Source organism: Lepidochelys kempii, chromosome 4 (genome assembly GCF_965140285.1).
Source record: "Lepidochelys kempii isolate rLepKem1 chromosome 4, rLepKem1.hap1, whole genome shotgun sequence".
Classification (NCBI taxonomy): domain Eukaryota; kingdom Metazoa; phylum Chordata; order Testudines; family Cheloniidae; genus Lepidochelys; species Lepidochelys kempii.
Genome location: NC_136383.1, coordinates 12,773,761 through 12,799,636, shown reverse-complemented (window position 1 = coordinate 12,799,636; position 25,876 = coordinate 12,773,761). Strand labels below are relative to the sequence as shown.

At 42.2% G+C, this 25,876-nt stretch overlaps 1 protein-coding gene across 1 annotated transcript; it reads right to left on the bottom strand.

Annotated features, from left to right (window-relative positions):
• Window positions 1-5,567: 5,567 nt before the first annotated feature.
• On the bottom strand, window positions 5,568-25,500 carry NAAA (N-acylethanolamine acid amidase). Its single transcript, XM_073340417.1, has 10 exons — window positions 25,269-25,500; window positions 23,823-23,987; window positions 17,640-17,766; window positions 16,353-16,443; window positions 14,170-14,246; window positions 9,380-9,552; window positions 8,432-8,494; window positions 7,735-7,801; window positions 6,710-6,738; window positions 5,568-5,649 (listed from the first exon to the last, which is right to left on the bottom strand). Exons 1-10 carry the CDS (start codon window positions 25,448-25,450, stop codon window positions 5,574-5,576), a joined length of 1,050 nt encoding a protein of 349 aa, XP_073196518.1. The 5' UTR covers window positions 25,451-25,500; the 3' UTR covers window positions 5,568-5,573.
• Between the last annotated feature and the right edge of the window lie 376 nt (window positions 25,501-25,876).

Sequence of the window (25,876 nt, the reverse complement as noted above, 5' to 3'; positions counted from 1 at the left end):
ACACGTGTTCCACTGTTTGCAGTAGAATTGGATCCAACCATAGGCTGGTAAGGGTTATGTTTTATAAACAGTCATCTGCACATGGGCAGCAGATGGGGTGTTGGCAAAGAGAACTGCACTTAAAAAACACTGCCGTCTCACATAGCCAAAAGCCAAAGAACTTCATCAAGGTCTACTTTCCTCCACAGGAGTTATTTAATCACCCTACCACACAAGACATTGCTACAAAGAAAGAAAAAATAGAAAACTTACCTTGTCCCCAATCTCTAGTTTAAAGAAGGATTTATTTGGATAAACACTTCAAAGCTCTCTGGGTGGTTTTTTTTAAAACATGGTTTGTTGTTTGTGCATGTTTACACACACACACACACACACACACACATATATATATATATATAAAAAAAATCAGCCTTTGATGCCCAATATGATCAAGAGTCTCTGAGATGCTTTAGTTGGACAGTCCCATCTGAGGCCTTAAAATGATGAACGAGCTTCTCCAAGCATATCTTCCCCTCAGCCACTCTGTGAAAATTCCCATTTCCTTTTGCACGTCCAGCATGAAGCACATGTGATGGTCTCCAAAGAGAGCACAGACCTTAGGATTTATTTACTGCACAGTTGTTTTGAGATGCTTTCAAAGCCCTCCCCATGTGACTCTTACAAAAGGCAAGAGATCTGAAATGGATTAGGATTACTAGCAGGGATTATGGATGGGAAATATAGCACGCTGGCCTCTCACGTTTTAACTGAGCAACCAGCTCTTATACACCTCCCGCTGCCTTTTGTAACATGAAAAGTTTCTCTGGGGAAAAAGTTCCCACTCAATCCCTACTTTGGGAGGAAAGGTCCCTTGCTCAGGTCAGGATTTTGCAGTGCAGAGGACATAGGCAAATTAAAACCCAAAAGAGAAAGCTCCTGGTTCCTGGAATTGCAGAATGGCTTTGTCTTGGTTCCTTTTAGGACTAATCAGACAAAAAGCTTCAAAGTAATACAGATACCCTTGCCAGCACAGGGCAGTTCATAGCCAGAAAATCCGTAGTTAACTCATCTCATCTGGGACCACTATACTTGCTGGCAATATAATAGTGTTTTTAACCAAATGTGAATCCCAGTGGACGCAGTTTTGCATTCCTAGCTAAATTCTGGATTCAGAGAACTGGAAAGGAGCCTCTTCCACCATCCTTGTATACTGCAGTTCTAAAGGGTTCACCCTCCACATAGATGCAAAAATCCTTATTGAACCATAGGTGTTGGAAATAAGGGTGCTGGGGATGCTGCCACATGCCCTGGCTTGAAGTGGTTTCCATCATATACAGGGTTTACAGTTTGGTTCAATGGCTCTCAGCACCATCACTATACACATTGTTCCAATATCCCTGTACTGAATCCCAGTGAATTTATGTCATCTCTCCTTGTGGCAATCCCTTGCTTAGGAAAAGTAATGAAGAGACTGCCCGAAGAAACCATTATAAAAGTCACACTGTATATGCAGCAGCAACTCTTTCGTACTTGTGGGGCTCTGCCACACTTGGAAAAATCAACCTAAATTTAAAAAAAATAAAGGTACTTGGACATTATGCAAGGCACTGAATTTAGCCGTATGGAGTGGAAATCCATCAACTTCATTTACAGCAGTTAACCTAATGGCGAATTAAAATAGCGGAGCTCGGTTCATTGTTATTAGATGTTCATGAATAACCAGACTGCTGCTGGGTGTTTGTGAAAACTGTTTGCAACAAACCACACTGACATTTGTTTGCATAAACTATTCACTGGGTACTTACAGATGACAAATATCTGCAAAACCAGGATCCATTTGCAAACAGGGGGGAAAAAATCTATATTCACAACAAATGTTAATTGCAATGAGTAATTTGATCATATCTATAAACCACAAAGATTCTGGGTCAGATCTTTAGCGAATGTAAATCAGCAGACCTCTAGGAAAAGTCCATAGACCTATGCCTATTTACACCAGCTAAATATCTGGTCCCCTAGCTTTGGGTGTGGCTGTTATGAGAAGATATGTGAATGAGAGAGAGGCAGGAGTGGCTGCCAGCTCTACAAATTAAAGTGACATAGATACGGAATTAAGAAATCGGTGTGGGCTCCTTTATTCCCACATTCTTCCTGGAACCCTCTGTTTCTCTTCACATCAATTACGACACTAGCTCTATAACTGATGCTCCTGAGTAAACTGGGTCAAAGAAAAGCTTGCAGTGCCTTTATCCAGGTAAAAGTAGAGCATGTAGGTAAGTACGTAATGACATTTAGCTAGCTACAGCATGAGGAGATAAAGGACACATGTTTCTATAAAGCTCTGGTAGGAAAAGCTCACACAACCAATTCAAAAATGTTGCAAGGGACACTGTGAATCAATGTTTTAAAGGGAGCAATTGTTTTGGAAATTATTTTGCTATGCAATGAATTGTATTTAAATTTGATTGCAGAAGAGCACTCCAGGTCCTGAGATGCTGTCTGAATTTATCCAGCAGTTCAACCTCCTAGACTTCGGAAGGGCTGCATGCCCAGCCTCCACTTCCACACCCAGACAACAATCCCTGAAGTCCTGCTATATTGAAGTGTCCTGCATAGAAAACCAGAAAGGCAAAACCCCAGCTATTTTTTTTTTAAATTATGTAGAAAGACAGTCAAGATACACTAAATACTTGCCCACTGTTACTTTTTCACATGAGCCATTGCTGAAAGGACCATGTGGATGTTCTGTGATTCCAAAGGGAAGAGAAAGTGGCAGGTGGAGGCCGAAAAAACATACATTTGTCTCCTCTTCAGTCAGTTTGAGTACATTTCAATTGAGCTCTCCTCTTAGCATGCTGTGCATATACCTATGGTACAGTATTCAATACAGAATGCCATGTCCGACCCACTTCACCACGGCCCTGGGGTTTAGCCTGGCAGAGGGTAGGTCTACACTGCAATCGGAGGCGTTACTGCAGCTCTTACCTAGGAAGCTTTTTATTTGAAGACCTATCACCCCATCCTACAGTCCTGACTCAGGCTAAATTCCCACTGACATCAATGAAAATTGTGCCCTGTCAGGAATCAGATCCTAAACACTGAAACTATAAGGGTAGGTATTTACCTAAATCAATCCTTCCAACTCTTGTGGTTTTGCTACAGTATCACAAACTGAATGAGTGACTGGTGCACAATTGCAGCACGATCAAAGGGAACATAGTTGCAAAATTTCTACTGATGTGAACTTCAACTGTGCAAAGGAAATTCAGTCTCTGTTGCCCTTAGACTTGAGGATCCTCCAATCTGTTAGGGAAATAACAATCAGTGCCATTATATCCCCTAAGCTGAGCCTGGCTGTTCTATCCTGGAGGAAAGCACATTAATTTTAAGTTACACACAGTCCAGACTTGCTCTGCACATTCCTTTAGCATAAATAACCACCTCTCAGATTGAGTGGTAATCTTCAGGGAAAACCAGCAATTCAGATCAAAGACAAACGGTGTATTTCCATCCATTCTACAGCAATGCTAAAGGAATGCAATTTAAATTGCTCTGGGGTATCATTGGAAAAACATACCCTTCCATCACCTATCATCCTGCAGTCCAACTAAGGGCCAAGGAAATGCTGGAACACAGGAGAACCAGTCTGGTTCCAGGGTCCCATGGGAGGAGTATTGCAGGGAGCCCGCACTGGGGATCCAGGCCCCTGTGTGCTGGGAAGAACACAGGCCTATCCGTTAACCAAACACAGTTCCATGGAGGAGCAGCCAATTTGAAGGGCTGCTGTAACCCTGATGCCTGCAGACTTCCCACAGCCCATTCCAACCTGCCTAGGGATTGATCCAGATCTCAGCTCATTTTACTCAGGGGTGGTGCTAAAGAGAGGACTATAGGGCTTCCACTGTGGATGTGGATCACAGGCCCCTAACATGTCAGATGAAAGAACAACAACAAAATAGCCCTACATAAGCCAGACAGCCTGCTGAATATTTTTATTTCAGTATTTTCTTACCAGCCAAGCAAAAATAGAGACTTTTTATTATTAATAAACTCATCAGTACATTCATTTAAAGTGCACATTGCATTCCAGAAACATGAGTGAAAATCAGTTCCCTCTCTTTTAAAAATCTGCTAGAAAGCCAACGTAATTAGTAAAACCTTCATTTCAGAACATGAACAAAATCAGAATCTTGCAAGTCAGCTTTACCTGAAATGTTCATGGAATTGTTTTCAACAAAACAACTACAATGCATTAGTTTAGTTTAAACGGAATGCTGGACTTGGAAAGCTTCAGCTTTTCCCCCTTTTGTCTGTTAAGAGAGAGAGAGTAAGAAAGAAATGAGCATGGATCCGCACAGATCAGAGAAATAAAGCAAACACTTTAAATTCTCCAACAGAAAAAAAATAAACCCTGCTATCTCAAAAGCTCAACATGACCACTGCTAACCCTCGAGTCAAATCCATGTCCAACTAAAGTCAACAGCCAAACTCCCACTGACATCAGCAGCATCAGGATTTGGCCCTGAAGGAATTCTCCTCTCTTCCAGGAATGGGAGTGCAGCAGCAGCAGTCACAAAATTTCTTTGCTTTGTAATTTTAGAAGGTCAAAGTACAAATATCTAATTTAGACTGCAATTGTCACCCCCTGAACATGCACATGCTGTTTCTTGGGGGCGGGAGGGAAATGAACAACTGAAGTGATTTGACATATGAGACACCCAAAGTCATTCAAATTACAGCAAAATTGGACCCTCAAGGAAAACTTACCGTATAGTGCAGTGGCGGGCAACCGGCGGCCTGTCAGGGTAATCCGCGGGCGAGCCACAAGACAGTTTGTTTACATTTGCATGGCTGCCTGCAGCTCCCAGTGGCCGCGGTTCACGTTCCCGGCCAATGGGAGTTGCAGGAAGCAGCAAACGTCCCTGCATCCCAAATCCCTCATCCCCGGCCCCACCCCAGGGCCTGTATCCCCAGCCCAGACCCCCTCCTGCACTCCAACCCCCTGCCGCAGCCCTGAGCCTGCCCCCAACCCGGATTCCCCTCCTGCACCCCAAACCCCTCATCCCCAGCCCTACCCCAGAGCCTGCACCCCCAGCCCAGAGCCCCTCCCACACCCCAACCCCCTGCCCCAGCCCAGAGCCCCTCCCACACCTTGAAACTCCCTCTTTCCCGGCCCCACCCCACAGCCCTCACCCCAACCTTCTGCCCCAGCCCTGAGCTCCTCCCACACCCCAAATCTCTCATCCCCAGCTCCATTGTGTCATGGGCGTCAACAACTTTCTTCAACTGGGTCACCAGAAAAAGTTTGAAAACCACTGTTTTATAGGACTGTACCTCTAGTCCCTGCTGGACATTTAAACTGCATCATTAAAAGCTTCATAAAATTAAGTGTGATTTTTAGGCCCAACCCAGGACTGGAAGAGCAGGCCACTGAACTTCAATGGGAGATGGGCTCTTATGAAAATCTCAGCCTAAGGGAATCAGGTGCTAAGTTCCCTCACCTCAACAGGAAAGGAAATCCCATCCATAGGTACCACTGAGAGCTCATATTCATTGAAAACAACTATCAGCACCAATATGTTACTTACACATGTTCACTCCCAGGTTCTGATCCGTGTCATGTACTTGTCTGGGACTGCAGCACTCATTACCGTGGTATATATGGTGTAACTGGGGGAAAAGGGGGAAAAAAGATGTACTGTGTGCTTAAAATACCATCTCAAATCCAGGAAGATACGGGTAACAACAGCAAAGCAATAGAATCAATCTTACTAGAAAGAAGCATTCTACTTGTCCAAATCAAAACAATCAAAAGGCACAGAGTGTTGAAATATCCGGAAGAGTTTGGTAACACTGACAGCCAAATTCTCTCCTGGTGCAAAATGGCACAGCTCTATAGAGATCAAGGGAATTTTACCCAGCAGAAAATATGCCCTAAATTGTGAGTCTGTATCTATTTGATCAGTTTACTAGAATATTAATAGTATTGATCTCAATTGTTACAGTGACAGAATTCAAATTGTGAGGAAGAGTATAAGCACAATATATAGGGGCTTAAATCCTTGTTGCTGACCCTGAGGAACCAATTCCAGAGCTCTTTGCGTGATTGAGGGAAGCTGTGGAGATACTGAGCTACGTCTAAAAATAAAACAGGACAACAGGAAGAAGGGGAGATGCAAATTTTTGTAAAACATAGAGCCATTATGGAGCCAGTGAAAGAACTCAGCACTGGTTAGGCATGCAGTAGCTTGTAAAACTACACTCAGTAGCTACGGTATGCATGTATTATTTTTTCCTCTTCAAAGCAAAGCAAATTTACTAACACTGATTAACAAAGGCAAGAGTTGCAACAAAAACTAAGTGGAAAATGAACATTCAACATATCAGGAACAAGATGCATCACTCAGGGGAAGACTGGCTGGTCTGAGTATCAATTTGCTTCATTGTTGCATATTATTGTGAAGTGTAGACTCCACACACAGGAGGACTGAGCCTTATGAACTATGGTTCTTTTACTGGACAGTGAGTGACCGACAAAGAAGTCAGAAACCCAAGTGAGGGCAGACACTGAAAAGCACTGAGCACAGGAGCAGTGTTTAAGGCTGGGGAAAATCATGGGATATTTTGCACAGTTAAAGGAAAATCTTCTGATAATCTAAATCGAAATTAAATATAAACTGCCCTGGTGTGGCAATGGGCATTGATCTATGTTTCTAAACATGATACTTACTTGTTTAAGACCGGCCTCACTGATAATACCTATTCAAAAAAATTAAAGAGCCTGTCATTTTGTCAGATTAAAAGAAATGTTTAAGGCTATTTAGAAACAGTCGGATACAATTATTTAAGATGGATAACGCAAGATCAAAGGTTACCCTATCCATTTTTAAAAATCAGAGCACTTTATTGAACATTTTTAAACAAAAAAGCTTTGCAAATGCACAAAGTTTTGTCAAGTTCCTCCATTTAAGAGGAACTTGTATCAACCTTCTACCCCCTCTCTAAGTGTCTGCAGTATTTATACCTGTGCTTGTACCAAAGAAATCATCTAATAATGCTGGTGATACAGTCAACCTGCGTTCCTCACATGCTCCTGTCTGAGCAATCAGAATACAGCTATGTTACACATGTTCCTCATTTAAAAGTAATAGTTCATAGCATCCTAAAAGGAACCACTACAATTATAGTATATAATGGGCAGAAATCAGTGGAACTTGTACTTTTAATTCCCTAATGTGCTTCTGAAAGTCTACCATATCTGAATTACTGCCTAAAAACCCCACACAAGAATCAAGGCTGCCCAATTAATTCTGGATGCTCAGTTTGAGACCACTGTAGCCTAATTTTCAGAGAAGCTGAGCACCCACAGTGTCAGCTGAAGCCAATGGGGGCTGAAAATTAAACCCCAGGATTCTCAACTTGGGCGCTCCAAAATTGAGTCACCCACAATTCACAGACACTGGAAAATTTGGGCTTAAGTGACTTGCCCAAGGTCATACACTAAATCAGCAGCACAGCCTGGCTCAGTTCTCCATCACTAGAGCGCAGTTCAAGTGACCCTTGACGACAATCGCCACTCAAATGAGCAAACATGAGCCCTTTGCTGTATATCCTTAGCCATGAAATGCCTGTGTAATTTTCCAAATCCTCACTAAAAACCGTCACATTCCTTAATCGCTGTTCTAACCTTCTCTCCAAACAGCAGAATTTTTAGTCAACATCCAGACATCATGATGCAAAATTTAAAAGAAATACCTGAAAGAGGGTCTCAAAATTAATATTGTCCCATCCAGTGGCATTGAGAGCTTTAATGGCTGCAGTTCTGCAAGGAAAGGATGCAACGTCACTCAACAAAAATAACGGCCATAGAAAACGTTATGCAGCCTGAATGAGAAATGTTGGCCACTAAATCAATCCACATCAAAACATCTGCTTGGGGCTTAATTACACTAAAAGATGGTATGAGCTGAATCCAATCGACCATAATTGAATGAGAGGCATTACCATTAGAGGATATAGCTACAGAACTGCAGCCAATCTGCCAACACATTTTGCCCCCTTGCATCAAACAGCCAAATCAACTAAAAATGTTGCTGAGGCTTTTAACAATGCCTCCAAACAGCCTGTCATTGTGAGGCCTGAACACTATGGTTAGGGTTAAATTCTGTCTTCTACTGGGACACCAACACCAAGCATCTTTCCCTTCCCACGATTTTCTTCTGCCTCATGTTAGAGAGTCGTCACCCTGTGACCACTGTGCTTCCAGCCAAAGAGCACTGGAACCAGGCAGTATCACTCCTTACCTGGTCTAGTTTCTTCTGAGTGAGGCTGCAGGAGCTGAAGTGGCTGCCTGCTCAGCACATGAAGCTGCCCAGGGAAGCACCCAAGAAGCCTGTGTCACCTCTTAAATACAAAAACGGCATCCGGGGTCACAACTCCTACTCAAACTCACCTTCGTTTATCAAATGGAGGAGGAGCAACCCAGTGGTCATAGTTTGTTTCCACACGGAACCACCTACACCACAAAACAAACCAAAAAAGCAAGTGTAATTTCACCCAGTTGCACAGGTGGCTAATAAAAACAGACATGAGGTTTTTTTGGCATGTTTGTTTGTTTTACTTTAGTGAAAAAGATAAGGTTTTTTAAAATGCTTTTTACTTCTGTTAGCCCTGCAAAGCCAGCATTACTAACAGAGAATCAGCTGGATTCATCTTGTGCATCAACTGAATTGTCTGCTAAATTCTAGTTACGACGACAAATTATTTACCCAATAGTAATATCTGAACCTAGTGGGGTTGCAGATAGGTCACAGATAGCGCAGTTTAGCATGCAAATCTTTTATTACCAGCGATGATACAAAAGGAGGAAAGAATCCAGCATAACTTTCAGATCCCAAAGTGAGTGTGCAAGGCTAACAGTCAGAAAAACATCCTGTTACTTGTAAATTGAGCTGTACATCAGTGACACACATGAATTTGAAACATCCCTGAATCTCCTACATACATGCAGACTGGCATATTATTGCCAGTGAAGCGGCTCAGCAATTGGATAGCATTCATATCTGTACCAGTAACTGAATTGTACTTCTTGTCACAGGCTTATATAATCTCAATTGTGTGTATTGTCCTCAGTAAAAAAAAAAAAAACAATCCACATGTCCCTTTTCTCCCCCCGGTTCTCTGAGGACTGCCCCTGCCCTGTCCGAAAGTGGCTTCCCTGGCTGAGGAGGGCTGGATGGAGCTCCATTCAGAGACATTAGCGAAAGCATCTCCAGGCTCAACCATAGTCGACACTGCAGACCACAAGATGCTGCCCTCCCACCGCGTCTTGGGTCTATTGAACACTCTTCCCAATAGCAGCTCACAAAGGTGAAACAAAGCAACATTTGTGGCCACTTACGCTCCAGCTGTGGGCTCAAGAGGCCAGATGTCTGCCGGCCCCCTTCTATTCCTTGTGATGACCACGCCCTCTTTGGGCGACGTTCCTGCGACGATGTAGTAAACGTCCGCAATGATCGGGGTCGCAGCCAGTTTGAGAACGGCAGCTTGAAAGTCTGCAGCTTTGCTCAGGGTCTAGTGCAAAACCAAAATCACTGGGAATCAATACTGCACAGCCTGCCGAGACACTGCATCAAGACAGCTCAGAGCCGGGGGGCTCTTGGCTCCAGTGAAGGCTGCATTTTATGGAAAAGGTCAGTTTTGGCTTAGTGATCAGTAGAGTGGGTATCTGTGTAGTATGGGAATGGTTTCTCATTTAGGCCCTGATCTTGCAATCAATGTATGCACTCTAAGCAGGCCCACTGAAGCCAAGAGGACTAGGCAATGTGCTTGAACTTAAGCACGCATCTAAATGTTGGCAGAACTGGAACCATATATAAACCCAAATTGTACACCACATCCTCCCACTAGTGAGAAGTTAATGCTAAGAGTCGTTCCTTTCAACTCATCAGGCCCATTAGGAAGAATGAGGAAACCAAAAAAGAGAAAAACAACCCCAAGACTGGGATTTTTAAAGGAGCCTAAGGAAATTAGGCCCCTGCTCCTAGCTGACTTTCAATGGGACTTGGGTAGTTAACTCCCTTAGGCTCCTTTGAATATCCCAGCCCAAGCACACGATTGTCAGGTAGGTCCAGGTTTGGTGAACACACATTTTTCCCCACAGCTAGTAAGTGACATTTTTAAAAATTCCATGAAAATAGCTGTCCAACCCGACTTCCACCATTCGGCATAAGAACCAGGAAAGGACAATGACTAGGAATTGAGTACTCTGGTTTCACCATCCCAACTGAGTAAAATATAGAAAGTACCCAGAGAGCATCAATGATGAAAAGTAAAGGACCTGAGTGTGTTGTCAATTTCCACGGAAGCACTTTGCAGGACTGAGCCCTAAATTATGGGATGAAAGAAAAAAGGCTTCTCCAGGCCTTGGTTTTAACTTTGGTTTATGTGAATACTGGTGGCAGTGGGGAGATAAAAATGCAAATGAGTTATTTAAACCTTACTCCTGCAAACTTATACACGTAACTTCATGCACACGGCTAGTCCCATTGATGTCAATGGAGTTACTCATAAGTGTAAAACTATGCACATGCTGAAGTGTTTGCAAGATTAGGGCTGTAGGAAATACTCCCTTAAAAACTGACCCTAACAAATTAACACAGTACAGGAATTAAAAGAAAACAGGGCTTGTGAAATAAAAACAAACAAATGAGACAGCAGGTACCTTGTATAACAAGGTACATGAAGAAATTAAATGTTTAGCAATGTCAGGCTCTCGGTAACCAAAGGTTTGGTTTTTTTCCTCATATACAGCTGTCTCAATGTTTGCTCATTATTCCACTGCAGTTATGCAAGAAACATATGGTGCGTATGGTACAAAGGTCACTACCATTGTCTAGACTGCACCTGCAAATTCATTTCAGATGTGCTGAACTAGTATCAGGTGTGTGAATGAGAGCCAAACAGGAAAGAAGCAGGAGGTTGGATTTGTGTGTCACAATGTGTAAGTGCTCTCCTCTCATCACCTTGTTCAAAGTCACTTGTTTGGTTCCCTTAGCCTGGGATCTGTGCACTGAAATCCTAATAATTGCTTAGAGCTTCGTGCACATACTTCCTATGCAGCCCTCTGTACATTTCTATCTTCATTCCACATATCATGGCAAGATGGAGTTTGGTTACAGACAGTTAATTTTCTTTAGCTTTTGGACAAGATGTACCTGGCATTTCAAAAAGATTATTACTATTGGGGGTTCAGTAATCAGCTATAGGGAGAACTCTGCAATTCAGGAAATCTAGTATGCTCAGGTTTCAGAGTGGCAGCCGTGTTAGTCTGTATCAGCAAAAAGAACGAGGAGTCCTTGTGGCACCTTAGAGACTAACAAATTTATTTGGGCATAAGCTTTCGTGGGCTAGAACCCACTTCATCAGATGCATGGAGTGGAAAATACAGGAGCAGGTATAAATACATGAAAAGATGGGAGTTGTCTTACCAAATGTGAGGTCAGTCTAACGAGACAATTCAATTAACAGTAGCATACCAAGGGAGGAAAAATAACATTTGAAGTGGTAATGAGAGTGGTCCATTTCAAAAAGTTGACAAAACTTCAAAAACAGACTGCAATGTGAAACTGCAGAACTTGAATTAAATTGCAAATTGGACACCATCACATTAGGCCTGAATAAAGACTGGGAGTGGTTGGGTCATTACAAAACCTAAACCTAATTACCCCCATACTAATTTCCCCCTACTGTTGCTCATACCTTCTTGTCAACTGTTTGAAATGGGCCAGTCTCATTACCACTTCAAAAGTTTTTTTTCCTTCCTTGGTAGCCTACTGTTAATTGAATTGTCTCGTTAGACTGACCTCACACTTGGTAAGGCAACTCCCATCTTTTCATGTATTTATACCTGCTCCTGTATTTTCCACTCCATGCATCTGATGAAGTGGGTTCTAGCCCACGAAAGCTTATGCCCAAATAAATGTGTTAGTCTCCAAGGTGCCACAAGGACTCCTCTTTGTTCTAGTATACTCACGAACTTTCAACAAACACCCAGTGTTACACATAACGACTCCCTCCTTGAAAATTTAATCTCTCCCCTTTGGAGTTTCACCAAATGAATCAAATATAAGATCCCACAATGCCACTTTGATGCCTCAACAGGTGTGTATTATTTTTCAATGTCTTCGTTTTGAGATATTCTGGCAAAAGGCATTTGGCTTTACAATTAAAAACTGTTACACTAATTGTTTCAGTACATACATATTGCTGAAGGCAAAACATTGGATAAGCAGGTGGTTATTTTAAATCGAATCCCTGCAACAACTAACTAGCTTCTGCAGAAGTGTTCATTCAGGTTCTTCTGAGTTTGAGATGGGAACTGAATCTTCTCAAGAAGATTCAGACTAGCTCTCATCTAGCTAACTCAATATCAGTGAAGACATGGCAACACAAACTACCTGCTGAAGTACAGACCCAAGGACCCAAAAGAACTTGTACGCCTATGCCATCGTGGCTTCACGGCTTTTGTTATCTGATCTACCTAGATCAAAGCCAGCTCAGGTGTGTCTACATGCGCTGTATTCGCACCTCTGACTGCAGAAGAGACAGACCCTTTGTGACAGATTTATCAAAACTGCCAACTACAGTGCTGCTTTCAGACACCACACACCTGCTCCGCAGTGGAACATACTGTTTATTTTACTTGGAAACGAAAGCGTCTTGTTTGTTGTAATTCATGACACTGAGAAGCAGCGCAGTTTTATCTCGCCAACTACCCAGTACATCGCATATATGTATGAACCACGTGGGATTCCATTAAACCATAATCTTAGCCAGAGTTTAAATGCCTGTGTACTTCTCACTGTGAAGCTGAATACTTGCTGAAGCAATAGCCTAAATATGCAACTATATTTGCAAATAGTGTAAAATACCTTCCCTATCACATACCCATCTGTATGTCTAGCTACCAGTGCAGCTATGTCATAAATATAAAGTGAAGGGTAAACACCTTTAAAATTCCTCCTGGCCAGAGGAAAAACCCTTTCACCTGTAAAGGGTTAAGAAGCTAGGATAACCTCGCTGGCACCTGACCAAAAGGACCAATGAGGAGACAAGATACTTTCCAAGTTGGAGTGGGGGAGAAACAAAGGTTCTCTTTGTCTGTGTGTTGTTTTTGCCAGGACCAGAGCAGGAATGCAGGTCAGAACTCCTGTAAAGGGCTAATAAGCAATCTAGTTAGATATGTGTTAGATTCTGTTTTGTTTAAATGGCTGATAAAATAAGTTGTGCTGGAGGGAATGTATATTCCTGGTTTTGTGTCTTTTTGTAACTTAAGGTTTTGCCTAGAGGGATTCTCTATGTTTTGAATCTGATTACCTGTAAGGTATTTACCATCCTGATTTTACAGAGGTGATTCTTTTATTTTTTCTTCAATTAAAATTCTTCTTTTAAGAACCTGATTGCTTTTTCATTGTTCTTAAGATCCAAGGGTTTGGGTCTGTGTTCACCTATGCAAATTGGTGAGAATTTTTATCAAGCCTTCCCCAGGAAAGGGGGCGTAGGGTTTGGGAGGATTTTGGGAGGGGGAAAGACGTTTCCAAGCGGGCTCTTTCCCTGTTATATATTTATTAGACACTTGGTGGTGGCAGCAATAAAGTCCAAGGGCGAAAGGTAAAATAGTTTGTATCTTGGGGAAGTTTTAACCTAAGCTGGTAAAAATAAGCTTAGGGGTTTTTTCATGCAGGTCCCCACATCTGTACCCTAGAGTTCAGAGTGGGGTAAAATACCTTCCCTATCGCATACCCACCTGTATGTCTAGCTAACAGTGCAGCTATTATGCATTTACACTACTTTGTAGCCACCTGGTCCCTTAAAATACTTCCTGTTCTGTGGGACGGGCGTCTTTTCACAGAAACTTAAATGTTACTGAGTGATAAATTCAAGCTACTTGGCAAGAAGCCCCTGCAGTACTGGAAGGGCCTCTATTTCCTGCCTTCGGACAGTTTATAGCTCAAAAACTCTCAACCAATACAATACGCTCCTATACAGGTCATATACTTGCCAGGGTATCTATGTAATTTTCAACACAAATGAAAAATGGAACGACAAAGTTCTTATTATACTTTGCGTCTTCAAACAGCTAGTGGTATGTGACTAAGATAAAGAAGATAGAACACTTTGCATACGTACATCCCTGACAAGCCAGCTGACTGGGACGTTTCGACTCAGGAAAGCAGCTACCGCATTCTCCCACCATCTTCCCTTATCTGAAAAAAGAAAAGGGAAGTGCTATTATACACGCAGGCAATTCCTGCTGCCAACCAATACCTATACTGTGTATCTTCATCATCTCTCCCCATCTTACCATCCTTCACTTCTCCTCTCAAGCTCTGTTTTCGATCTCTATAATCCTCTCCCTCACCAACAAAGTACAGTACAATAAATTCTCTAGCCATGCTGCTATTGGGAATCAAAGTGACAGCCACTGATTACCAACTTCAGCATCAGCTGCAGCAACTTTTGGGTGGAGAATGACCCACCAGGTAGCTATAATGCGACAGCCACTGCGTCAGGGACCAATACTGCAACAGAGTTTGGGACAACTAGTCTTTTCTCACTTTACCTACACCAAAAACCCAAAAGTAAAATCACTGTAGGAGACTCAATATCAAGTGAATTTAAGGGGCACTGTCACAAGAAGTACTCAACACCTCTCAGGAAAGACCAACACTAACAATTTCAGTCGTAAAGTCCCCACGTTCCTTTCCCATTACAGTTGGTGACTCACTGGCTTTTCCATTTATAAACATTATTTCTTCATAGCAGAATACTGGGCAAGAGAAAGGCTGAGGTTAGTGTAACAGAGGGCAGAGTCTTGTAACACACATTAACGACATGGTCACAATTCAGCCAGCCACGCCTAAACTGTTAACAGCTTCTAGGGGAAACGCTCCTACTTTTATGTTCCCTGTATAATTTATTGTATTTTAATTCTACAAAGAATGAAAAGTACTGGACAGAAATCTGGAGCACAGCTAAAAAAGCAGTGATGACTCTTTGGCTGAAGAAAACTAAGCAGAACAGAAACTGACATTCATGGTTAAAATTATCCACGGGCCAGAAACACAAATGAGAAAGTCCACAGGAAGAATCCTTCCTGTCACTTAAATAACTTTTAGGCTAATGTAGAGCCATCACCTCCTCTAGTCTCATGACTCCTTCCCTCAATTTTATCTCAATAGTTCAGCGGTAGGTAAAAAAAGCAAGCCAGCGGCAGTTGTTATTCTGCACAACAGCAATACACGCTCCCCGCACGCTGCTGTTGGTGCTATTGTTCTTTGTAGAGACCAAGGTCATACATCCTTATCATATAAGAGTATATGAAGCAAGATCATCATCTCAGTCCAGTGCCTGGTGGACAAGGGTGCCCTAACTTGACCCACATCGAACTACCTCTCAACTCTGGTGCTCAGACCCATCTCTAATATTTAACAATGCTTAATTCTCCTTTTGCCTCCCCCTCATTAAACATTGGTTTGCTTCCTTCAAAAACTGGGATCCAAGGTCTGACCGTTCTATACATGCCTCTACATCTTTCAATCTAAACTCAGGTTCCCAAGGGGGAGAGACTGGCCTCTAACTTAAAGGGACATTGCCACCTCTGCCTTCATTGCTCTCAAATGCTTTTCCATTGTCATCAGTTGTCCCTTCTCTCTCCAATGACCCTTCAAGTGGGTCTGCACTGCTTCTCAGTCTTCCCTCATCCCTTAATCCACTGTCTCCAACCACTTCTTCAACCCTTCTTTTCCCACGCTGCAGATCCAACTGCCTCTCTTCTCCTCTTTTCCCCCGTATGCATGGGCCCTACCATACTAGAACAGGCCAGGGGATCCAGGCTTTTGACTCCCTGCACAAGATGGTCTCTTTCTCTCAGCCCCATGTCTCCCTTCCTCAGTGGCGTCTCCTCAAAGGGCCACAAATTCTCCTCCTGCTGCCTCCCCAGAATTCCCCCATCTCCTGCTTCTGCTGTTTGAAGTTCAAATGCTGCCATATAGACATCTAAACATCTCTCCTCTTCGGGGTGGCCACAGGTGCTTATGTATGCAGGAGGCCAGAAAGTTGTGCTCTACCCCACTTCAGTGGCCAGCATGTTTGAGGGAGACTCTGGCAGAAGAGTCGGACAAGGATAAAAGCAGCTGAACTGCAGTAAGTCCCATCTAACGTAGGAGAGTTGTCAGGCATAAGGTGATAGCTCCAACCTCACTTAGACAAAAGTGCTTTAGAACGATGTTCAACTACATCATTTACAACTAAGGAGTTAAACTATTGAAATGTTTTGGTATGACAGTGCTATGGTTGTGAGCTTGACTTACCTCGTTCATCACCAGAAATTGTAAACTTGTGTGGACTCTGTCCGGTCCATAAGCCGACATAGCCCATAAATGTGGTACCCTTATACGCTACCTGAAATCAGAAAATGTACACCATTCTACAGTTATGGGACAGACATGTTTTTAATACAATGGTCCAAAACAGATTCTTACATTTTACCTGTGGATTTCCAGTGAAGAAATAACTGGATTCCAACATTTGTCATTTGAAAAAGTTAACGCAATAACATTATGACATTCAAATATCTGCATCATGATTGAAGAAGGAAACTAGAGATAAAAAAAGCGAAGATTAAATTCCATTGCATTTCATTGCTAAGGATAACCCAACTGCTATTAAAATGTTGTTCAAGTTAGCGAGTGTCTGACTGTGAGGCAGAATCCTCCATTTCTAAGATAGACAGATATGAGGAGACTGCAACAGCAAATACATCATTTAAAATATTAAAAACTAAAACACACACATTGGTCAGCGCATATAATATTTGCAGAAGTTGTCAGACTGACAGCCATGCAATAAGATTCTTAAAAAGGAAAAGATAGTGTTGAAAGGGAAGAATCAGAGAAATCAGAGACGAAAATTACTTGTTAGGCTCTCCAATCCCTCTCCTCACCAAAACTGAGCTCTACTGCATGTGTTCAAATATTTTGATCATGTTTTAAATGTGCTCTGCGTTTGGTCTCCTTGGGAGACTATTCTCCAGCCAAATACATCGCACAATCAAGAAGATTTTTCTCAAACTCAGTCTGAGTTCCCCTTTTCTTAACTTCCTTCCATTAAACTCTTGTTATACACCCATGTACCACCTTAAATAATTCCTCTCCATTCTTGGAGTTTTCACCATTCTAATATTTGTAAACTTGTGTTCTCCCTTCACTATCCTATACATATTTTGCTCTTTCAATATTTCCTTGTAAGTAGGTCTCTCCTGGCCCCAGGTCAATTTTGTTTTAGTATGAATTCTGTCCAGTTTTTCAATTTCTCTCTGATATTGTGGTGCCCAAAAATGAATAACTCAAATGCAGTTACACCGTAGCCCCAGAGAGAGAGGCTGGGGTGCTCAGATACTACAATGATAAACAAAGCTCTATTATATAAACCTGGACAGATGGCGAAGCACTCTAAACAGCAAATATTCTATTACTCATTTTCTTGCACTCCTCTGTGGATTTGTTATTCAAACCACTAAGTCCAGCTGCTTAAAAATATGCAGACCTGTGTGCCATTCTCAGAAAACAGCATCAACCCGTACCAAAAACAGACCATACCTGCCCATTTTGCATAAACTGCACGTCAATTGTCATCTTGCGTAAAATATCTCCGAAAGCATAGTCCATGTTCCGACCATGGTAAATCTTTCCCTTGGAATCTTGAGCAACAATACTGGTACAGAACCTTGGAAAACAAAAGCAGAAGGGAACTATCTAAAAAACCCCAAAACACAGAGATTTTTTCAATATTGAATAATTTTTCAGGAAATTTCTTACGGCCGTGACTGAACCTTTATTTTATTTTCTCTGTAAAATGCCATTAGCACTTATGGCATTGCATATACAAATGTTAAACAGCTACAGTTTAAAAAACCACATGTGGAGACCACAAAGCAATGTAAACGCTCATCTGTGACAGTAAAAGTTGCGTTTGCAACCTTCTCTCCGCCCCTTTCAGCATATGTATTACGATGCCATCTTTAATTATATACCATTTCTATACTGTACATATTGCCATCCAATTGTTTTTACTGACTGAGATACACATCTATAATATCCTATAGTACTATGTGCTACTCTTTGTCTGACAGACCAACAGAGTCCATGAAAAGAAAAGGAGGACTTGTGGCACCTTAGAGACTAACCAATTTATTTGAGCATAAGCTTTCGTGAGCTACAGCTCACTTCATGGGATGCTGCAGCTCACGAAAGCTCATGCTCAAATAAATTGGTTAGTCTCTAAGGTGCCACAAGTACTCCTTTTCTTTTTGCGAATACAGACTAACACGGCTGCTACTCTGAAAAGAGTCCATGAAAGTTATTTATAGGACAAACACAATTATAACCCAGCACTATAATTCCTAGCTATAAAGGTCAGGTGCTACTCTTGGTACATAGGCATCTCAGTTTCCTCCAACCATAAAAATACCTTTTCAAGCAGGTAACATGCTGCTTTCATTCACTAACCTTAAAGGTACCAATCCCCATCCCGCTGCAAATTATCAACCAGTTCAGCAGTTTCTTTGGATACAAAAAATCTAAAATTATGCCCATAAAATAAATGATGTATCTACATTTACCTTGACAAGCCCAGGGTCAAGTTAAAAAGAATTAACTTAGCTAGGTCTCTCTCTTCTCCCTTGACTAAAACAATAATTACCCTTAATATAACAGGATTGGGCCCGATATTAAAATGCATGCTTTATATATTGGTTCTCAACTCTCTAAAGGCAAAAATCAAAAAAGATATTGAATTATTGACAATGAAAATGATAAAAATATATCAGAATTTAAAAAATTATGTGTACTTATGGTTGTAGAAAAAATTTGTATTATTTAAGAAACAGGATGTAATCATGTAATGAAAGACTGTATTATGATGTATGTACACAAGAGAGGCGTTCAAATTACACATGCAGCCTCTTAACACTGACTGCTCCTGACCTGAGTGCTTAACTGTGCAACTTAACATCTCTGCAATGCCCTAGCTTACTCATCATGAGGTCCAGGGAAGTGAGTCCCAGGAGTTGTGCAATTTTTTGTCTTACAAGACATAGTGAATAGAGCTGAGTGGGAAATGTTTTTCCTGTCTTGGGAAAATTTTCCCATCCCAAATAGGGACAAAAAGTTGAAGTCTCAAAAGTTTTTGCAAACTGACAATCCAAAAAAAAAAAAAATTAAATCAGTTTAGGTCAATCAAAATGCTTTGTTTTGATTTCAACCTTTTAATGTTTTATATTTTAAACTATAATTAACTTAAATTTCTAAATAAAAAGTCATTTTAAACAGAAAAATGGAAATTTTTCATTTCAAATGTTTCAAAACAGGACATTTCGACAATTTCAAAACTTCCCAAAAACTTGAGACAGACAAGAAATCTATCGAAACCAACCCTTTCCCGCAAACAATTTCAGTTTTGATGAATTGGCACTGTCTGACAAAAAAGTTGAGTCAAAAATTTCACAACCAGCTCTAATAGTGATTGAGGCATTCACAGCTCATTGTTACTGGATTGCTAAATTTGCCACTCAAGCATTTATAACATAACCTTTAGCAGTGCATGTTATACATTTAGCACTTCTTAGTTAAAATCTCACTGCACTTAGAATGTGATTTTCAAATGCTCAGACTTGGTAAAATCAAAATAAATTTTCATCAGAACATTAAGACACTTTCCTTCAATGAGAGAGATATCCCCACCAAATTTCAACTTCAGTTTCCTTACACCAGCTGTTGCAGCATTTAAACGTAAAAAAATAAAATAAAAAAGCCACTAAGAACATTTTTATACTGATGAAAGCATATTTTTTTCCACTCTCCCGTTACTTGAAAACTAAACAATTTTGGCTCAAAGTTTCCCAAAACATAAATTCCAATTCAGGCAGATTTTAACCCAAAATGTGAGAGTTCAGAGAAGTTATGAGTAACTTAAACCAGTAACCAGGAGTTTAAAATGCAAATTGTTATAGAACCCTAATTATAGCAATCGGTCTCCCTCTAATACTGCTCTCTCATAGCAAACCATACCTTACAGTCTTTAACTCTTAATAGACAACTCTTCAGCTAGAAAGTAATTAACCAGAGCTATCTGGCCTTTATTAGCATTAAGAAACAACTTACACATCACAAAATAAAAATCTCCTGTTAAAAATATAGAATTTTATCCATTGTGAGTGGCATCTGAGTCATGCAGTAACACTTGAATGATTACTGAACATTTGACCATCACTTGTAGATCACGGCACACTCAAAGGAGCATATACCAAACTCTAAAAGCCATATTCAGCTCTTTTTTCAACAGGTACAACTCCAAGGACTCCAGTGGAACTGCACCCAATTACACCCAGGATACCTTTGACCTGAACTAGAAGGTATGTGTTAATGCAATATTTTTCCCTGTCTAGATAAGGTACACACACCCCTATGTAATAACCTACTGCTTATGGTAATAGTGGCACACTGTTTCCATAAAAGAGAATAGATGCCTGAGGATCCTGGAAGAAAACTGATAAAGAAAAAAATATGTCACTCTCCTTTCATAATATGCAGCAATCTAGGATTCCAAACACAGCACCCAGGCTGTTTTTACAGGATTACATGTAAAATATATTATGTTTAGATCATAGAAACGATGAGCAACAAATTAGCTTTCTGTTGCTATTTCATCACCACCTCGCATATGTTTTAGGACCCAATCCAGTGTCCTGCGGAGAATCCTCAACTCTTAATGGCTTCATTGTGAGCAGAGGGCACTGACTACCTCACAGCAGGGGCCCCGCACATATCAGATAGGTTTCAGAGTAGCAGCCGTGTTAGTCTGTATTCGCAAAAAGAAAAGGAGTACTCGTGGCACCTTAGAGACTAACCAATTTATTTGAGCATAAGCTTTCGTGAGCTACAGCTCACTTCATCGTATGCATAAAGTGGAAAGTACAGTGAGGAGACTGGAAAGTACAGTGAGGAGTACAATCTCCTCACTGTACTTTCCACTTTATGCATCCGATGAAGTGAGCTGTAGCTCACGAAAGCTTATGCTCAAATAAATTGGTTAGTCTCTAAGGTGCCACAAGTACTCCTTTTCTTTTTACATATCAGATAGTTATGCTTGCAAAGAGACAGTGTCACCTAGAGTAAGCCCAACATTCAGCTACTGTGATGAAAAGGGGTCAAAACCAAACATGGAGAGCGAATTTTTCCAGATGAAAAATTTGTGTGTCATTTTTTTTTAAATTAAACATTTCTCTGCAGTGCTGTGAACTCAAACAACCTGTTTCTGTTTCCTCATGCACTAACTGACTGACTGAAAATAAACAAAAGTTAACTTTTTCCCCCCATTTAAGCTTGGTGGCTCAGTGGTTTAAGCACTGTCCTGCTAAACCCAGGGTTGTGAGTTCAATCCTTGAGGGGGTCATTTGGGATCTGGGGCAAAAATTGGGGATTGGTCCTGCTTTGAGCAGGGGGTTGGACTAGATGACCTCCTGAGGTCCCATCCAACCCTGATATTCTATGATTTGTTCACCGTAGGAAAGAGAACTATCCTCATTTTCCCACTGTAGACAAACCCAAAAAGTAACTTGCGGCTATAGCCACAATCAGCTAACATGACAGTTTTAAACACAAATGTACTTGTTTCCAAGCGGAAGCTAAGTGATACTTAACAAACAACTTTTCAAAAATAAACAAAACAAAAAACAAAACTCATTTTCTCAGAGCAGACAAATCCTCCTTACTTCTGCTTTTTGAGTGAAATCCTACAGCCTAAATGATTAAACTAATCTAATTTACTTTTTAACTGTTAAGGATCTAATGAGCTTTTGAAGGGATGCTCCCTGCCGGTTTGCTTTGACATTTCAATTAGGACTGTCAAGCAATTAAAAAAATTAATTGCAATTAACCGCACTGTTAACAATAATAGAATACCATTTATTTAAATATTTTTGGACGTTTTCTACATTTTCAAATATATTGATTTCAATTACAACACAGAATACAAAGCGTACAGTGCTCACTTTATTTTTGATTACAAATATTTGTGCTGTGAAAAACAAAAGAAATGGTATTTTTCCATTCACCTCATACAAGTACTGTAGTGCAATTTCTTTATCATGAAAGTGCAACTTACAAATGTAGAATTAAGTACAAAAAACATGCATTCAAAAATAAAACAAGGTAAAACTGTAGAACCTACAAGTCCAATCACTCCTACTTCTTGTTCAGCCAATCACTCAGACAAACAAGTTTGTTTACATTTGCAGAAGATAATGCTGCCTGCTTCTTGTTGACAATGTCACCGAAAAGTGAGAACTGGCCTTCGCATGGCACTGTTATAGCTAGTGTCACAAGATATTTACATGCACGATGCACTAAAGATTCATATATCCCTTCACGCTTCAACCACTCTTCCAGGGGACATGCGTTCATGCTGATGACGGGTTCTGCTTGATAACCATCCAAAGCAGTGTAGACCGATGCATGTCCATTTTCATCATTATGAGTCAGAAAATCAACCTTCTGCTGGTGGCATCTTTTTTGGTGGTTTGGGTTTTGTAGTTTCCACATCAGAGTGTTGCTCTTTTAAGATTTCTGAAAGCATGCTCTACACCTCGTCACTCTCAGATTTTGGAAAGCACTTCAGATTTTTAAATCTCGGTTCAAGTGCTGTAGCTATCTTTAGAAACTTCAGATTGGTATTTTCTTTGCATTTTGTCAAATTTGCAGAGAAAGTGTTCTTAAAATGAACAACATGTGCTAGGTCATCATCCGAGACAGCTATAACATGAAATATCTGGCAGAATGTGGGTAAAACAGAGCAAGAGGCATACAATTCTCCCCCAAGGAGTTCAGTCACAAATTTAATTTTTTTTTTTTTTTTAACAACCGTCATCATCATGGAAGTATGTCCTCTGGAACGATGGCCGAAGCATGAAGATGCATATGAATCTTTAGCGCATCTGGCACATAAATATCTTGTGACGCCAGCTACAACAGTGTCATGTGAATGCCTGTTCTCACTTTCACGTGACATTGTAATGAAGAAGTGGCCAGCATTATCTCCCGTAAATGTAAACAAACTTATTTCTCTTAGTGATTGGCTGAACAAGAAGTAGGACTGAATGGACTTGTAGGCTCTAAAGTTTTACACGGTTTTGTTTCTGAGTTCAGTTAACAAAAAAACCTACATTTGGAAGTTGCACTTTCATGATAAAGAGATTGCACTACAGTACTTGTATAAGGTGAATTGAAAAATACTATTTCTTTTGTTTATCATTTTTACAGTGCAAATATTTATAATAAAAAATAATATAAAGTGAGCACTGTACACTTTATATTGTGTTGTAATCAAAATAGATATATTTGAAAATGTAGAAAAACATCCAAAATATTTAATAAATTTCCGTTGGTATTCTATTGTTTAACAGTGCGATTAATCGCGATTAATTTTTTTCATCACGATTAATTGTTTTGAGTTAATCATGTGAGTTAACTGCGATTAATTGACAGCCTTAATTTCAATATATACATTACTGCACTGCACCATCTCACCCCCCATTAGAGCATTAATGTTGCTTGATTGATTTGTATGCTCAAAATTCAGTCTGATTCCATCTCATATATTAGACCCGAGATTTATCATCTTCAATCTATTATACTTTATAGCCATTTTGCATTAAGACACTCTGCTCCACTGCCTTAAAATTGGAATATTCTGAATTTATTTCCCAGGATAAGTGAGATACTTACGCAGAAAATTCATAGGCCAAATTCACGAGAATTCCATCTCCAACACTAATCCCCAGTGCCTTGCACATTCCCAGGATCTCTCCTGCAAAGGGTTGAGGGATAAAAGACTCCAGTTCTTTTGCTACTGGCCGAATGACAGCATGGACCCACTTAGGTACACTTTCACTGAAAGACAAATCCAAAATATCAGCTAATCTTTCCCTTGAAGATGGGTGTGAGCAAGTCAGAGTGGTATGTACAGTATCTACACCTCACACATTAACCAGTTATTGGATTCACTGCCCATCTTGTCAGCACAAGACAGAAAGTTGTTTTGCGTTATCAATTATTAATTAGCAGCCACACTTGTGCTAGACTGCCTGTAGGGCTCACGATCTTATCCCTCGATCCCACAGCCATTGATCCACATAAGTAATCCCGCGGCGTTCAGCAGGATTCATGGAAGGGAAGGGAAGGGAAGCATGTGCTTAAGGCTTTACAGGGTGCAATGCTTTTTCCTCTCCCATTAGGGCCCCTCAAACTCCAAATTTTATACATTTCTAACCAGCCATCACTGTGGTATTGGGGGTTTTAAAATTGCTATTTATTAGGGTGACATTCACTCTACTTACATAAAGCCTGAGTATTGGGGCTTGAAGCTGGCAAAATCCACCATCACTCAGAGCACCCTCACCCAGCCAATGGGCCAGAACCAGCTACCTCCCCTTCCTCCCAGGTGTGCAAAGTATGGGCCCAGCCCATCATCACCCACTCGCAACATGGCCTTCCAGGGCCCCTCTGCACGGCCCCTAGGCCTGCTACCAAGGCAGCTGTTCAGCCAGCAGAGCCCCAGGGCAGGTTCCAAGCAAAGCAGCAGCTCCGGTACCATCCAGCAGGGGCCGTCCCGGCATGGGGAGATCTGCTAGGGACAAGACCAGGGGTTCTCAGACTTTTGTACTGGTGACCCCTTTCGCAGAGCAAGCCTCTGAGTGCGACCCCCCCCCCCAAATTAAAAACACTTGTTTATATATTTCACACCATTATAAATGCTGGAGGCAAAGCGGGGTTTGGGGGTGGCAGCTGGCGGCTGCCCCCCCTCCCCAGCTAATAACCTGGCGACCCCCTGAGGGGTCCCGACCCCCCCACTTTGAGAGCCCCTGGACAAGACACCAGGCAAAAGAAGCGGGTGGGGAAGGCGAGCGGAGAGCAAAGGGCGGCGGGACGACGCTGGTTGCCCGCACTCGGCTCTGCTGGCTCCATGCCCCCCCCCCGAGTGGGGCTGTGCAGCGTTGCTGAGGCAGGGCCCACCAGCCGGGCGCCACGGTGATGGGCGCCCTCGGAAAAACGAGGGGAGAGACACCCCCCCGCCCCCGAGCCACGCCCCGGGCTGGGTGTGTGGGACCGTGGGGGGCCCAGACAGCGGGGCCGGGCGGCGCCCCCAGAGACCTCGCTCACACACTCACTCACTCGATGACCCGGGCCACGGCCGCCCGCAGGAAGGCCGGGTCGAAGTGCCGCAGGGCGGGCAGCCAGCGCTGCTGCGGGGCCTGCTCCAGGCTCACGTTGCACAGCGGGGGGGCGGCCGCCGCCGCCGCCCAGAGCAGGAGCAGCAGCCCCAGCCCCAGCGCGCAGCCCCAGCCCGCGCCCATGGCCCCGGCGCCCTCGGCCCCGCTCCGAGCGGGGAGCGGCCCGCGGGGCAGGGCGGAGCCGGCAGGGGCGGGGGCCGGCGGGGAAGCTCTGCCCCCGGGCGGGGGAGGATGTGAATCCCTGGCGCTAGATAAGGAAACGGATTTCTCACCCCAAAGGGGGCTAAGCGGGCTGTGAAGCCGCTAGGTTTCAGTCAGGGCCCGAGCAGCAGCCTGGGCCTTGGGGCAAAGCTTTTAAAACATTCCCTTCGCTTGGCTCCAGCCCCACCGACCCAGCCAGGCCTGGCCTCCCTCCATCCCCGCTCAGCCAGCGCCAGCCTTAAACCACGAACGCTGCGTTCCTGGGGCTTCTGGTCCCTATTTATACAAGGCTCTAGCTACATAGGGGGGCTGGAACCGTTTCTTTTTTTTTCTTTTTTAAATTGTGGG

Coding starts and splice junctions, on each gene's coding strand:
- NAAA (XM_073340417.1), bottom strand. CDS start 25,450: ATGGGCGCGGGCTGGGGCTGCGCGCTGGGGCTGGGGCTGCTGCTCCTG. Junction 23,988..25,268: donor GCCGTGGCCCGGGTCATCGA/GTGAGTGAGTGT, acceptor TTTGTCTTTCAG/TGAAAGTGTACCTAAGTGGG. Junction 9,553..14,169: donor TCAGCTGGCTTGTCAGGGAT/GTACGTATGCAA, acceptor GTTTTGCACTAG/ACCCTGAGCAAAGCTGCAGA.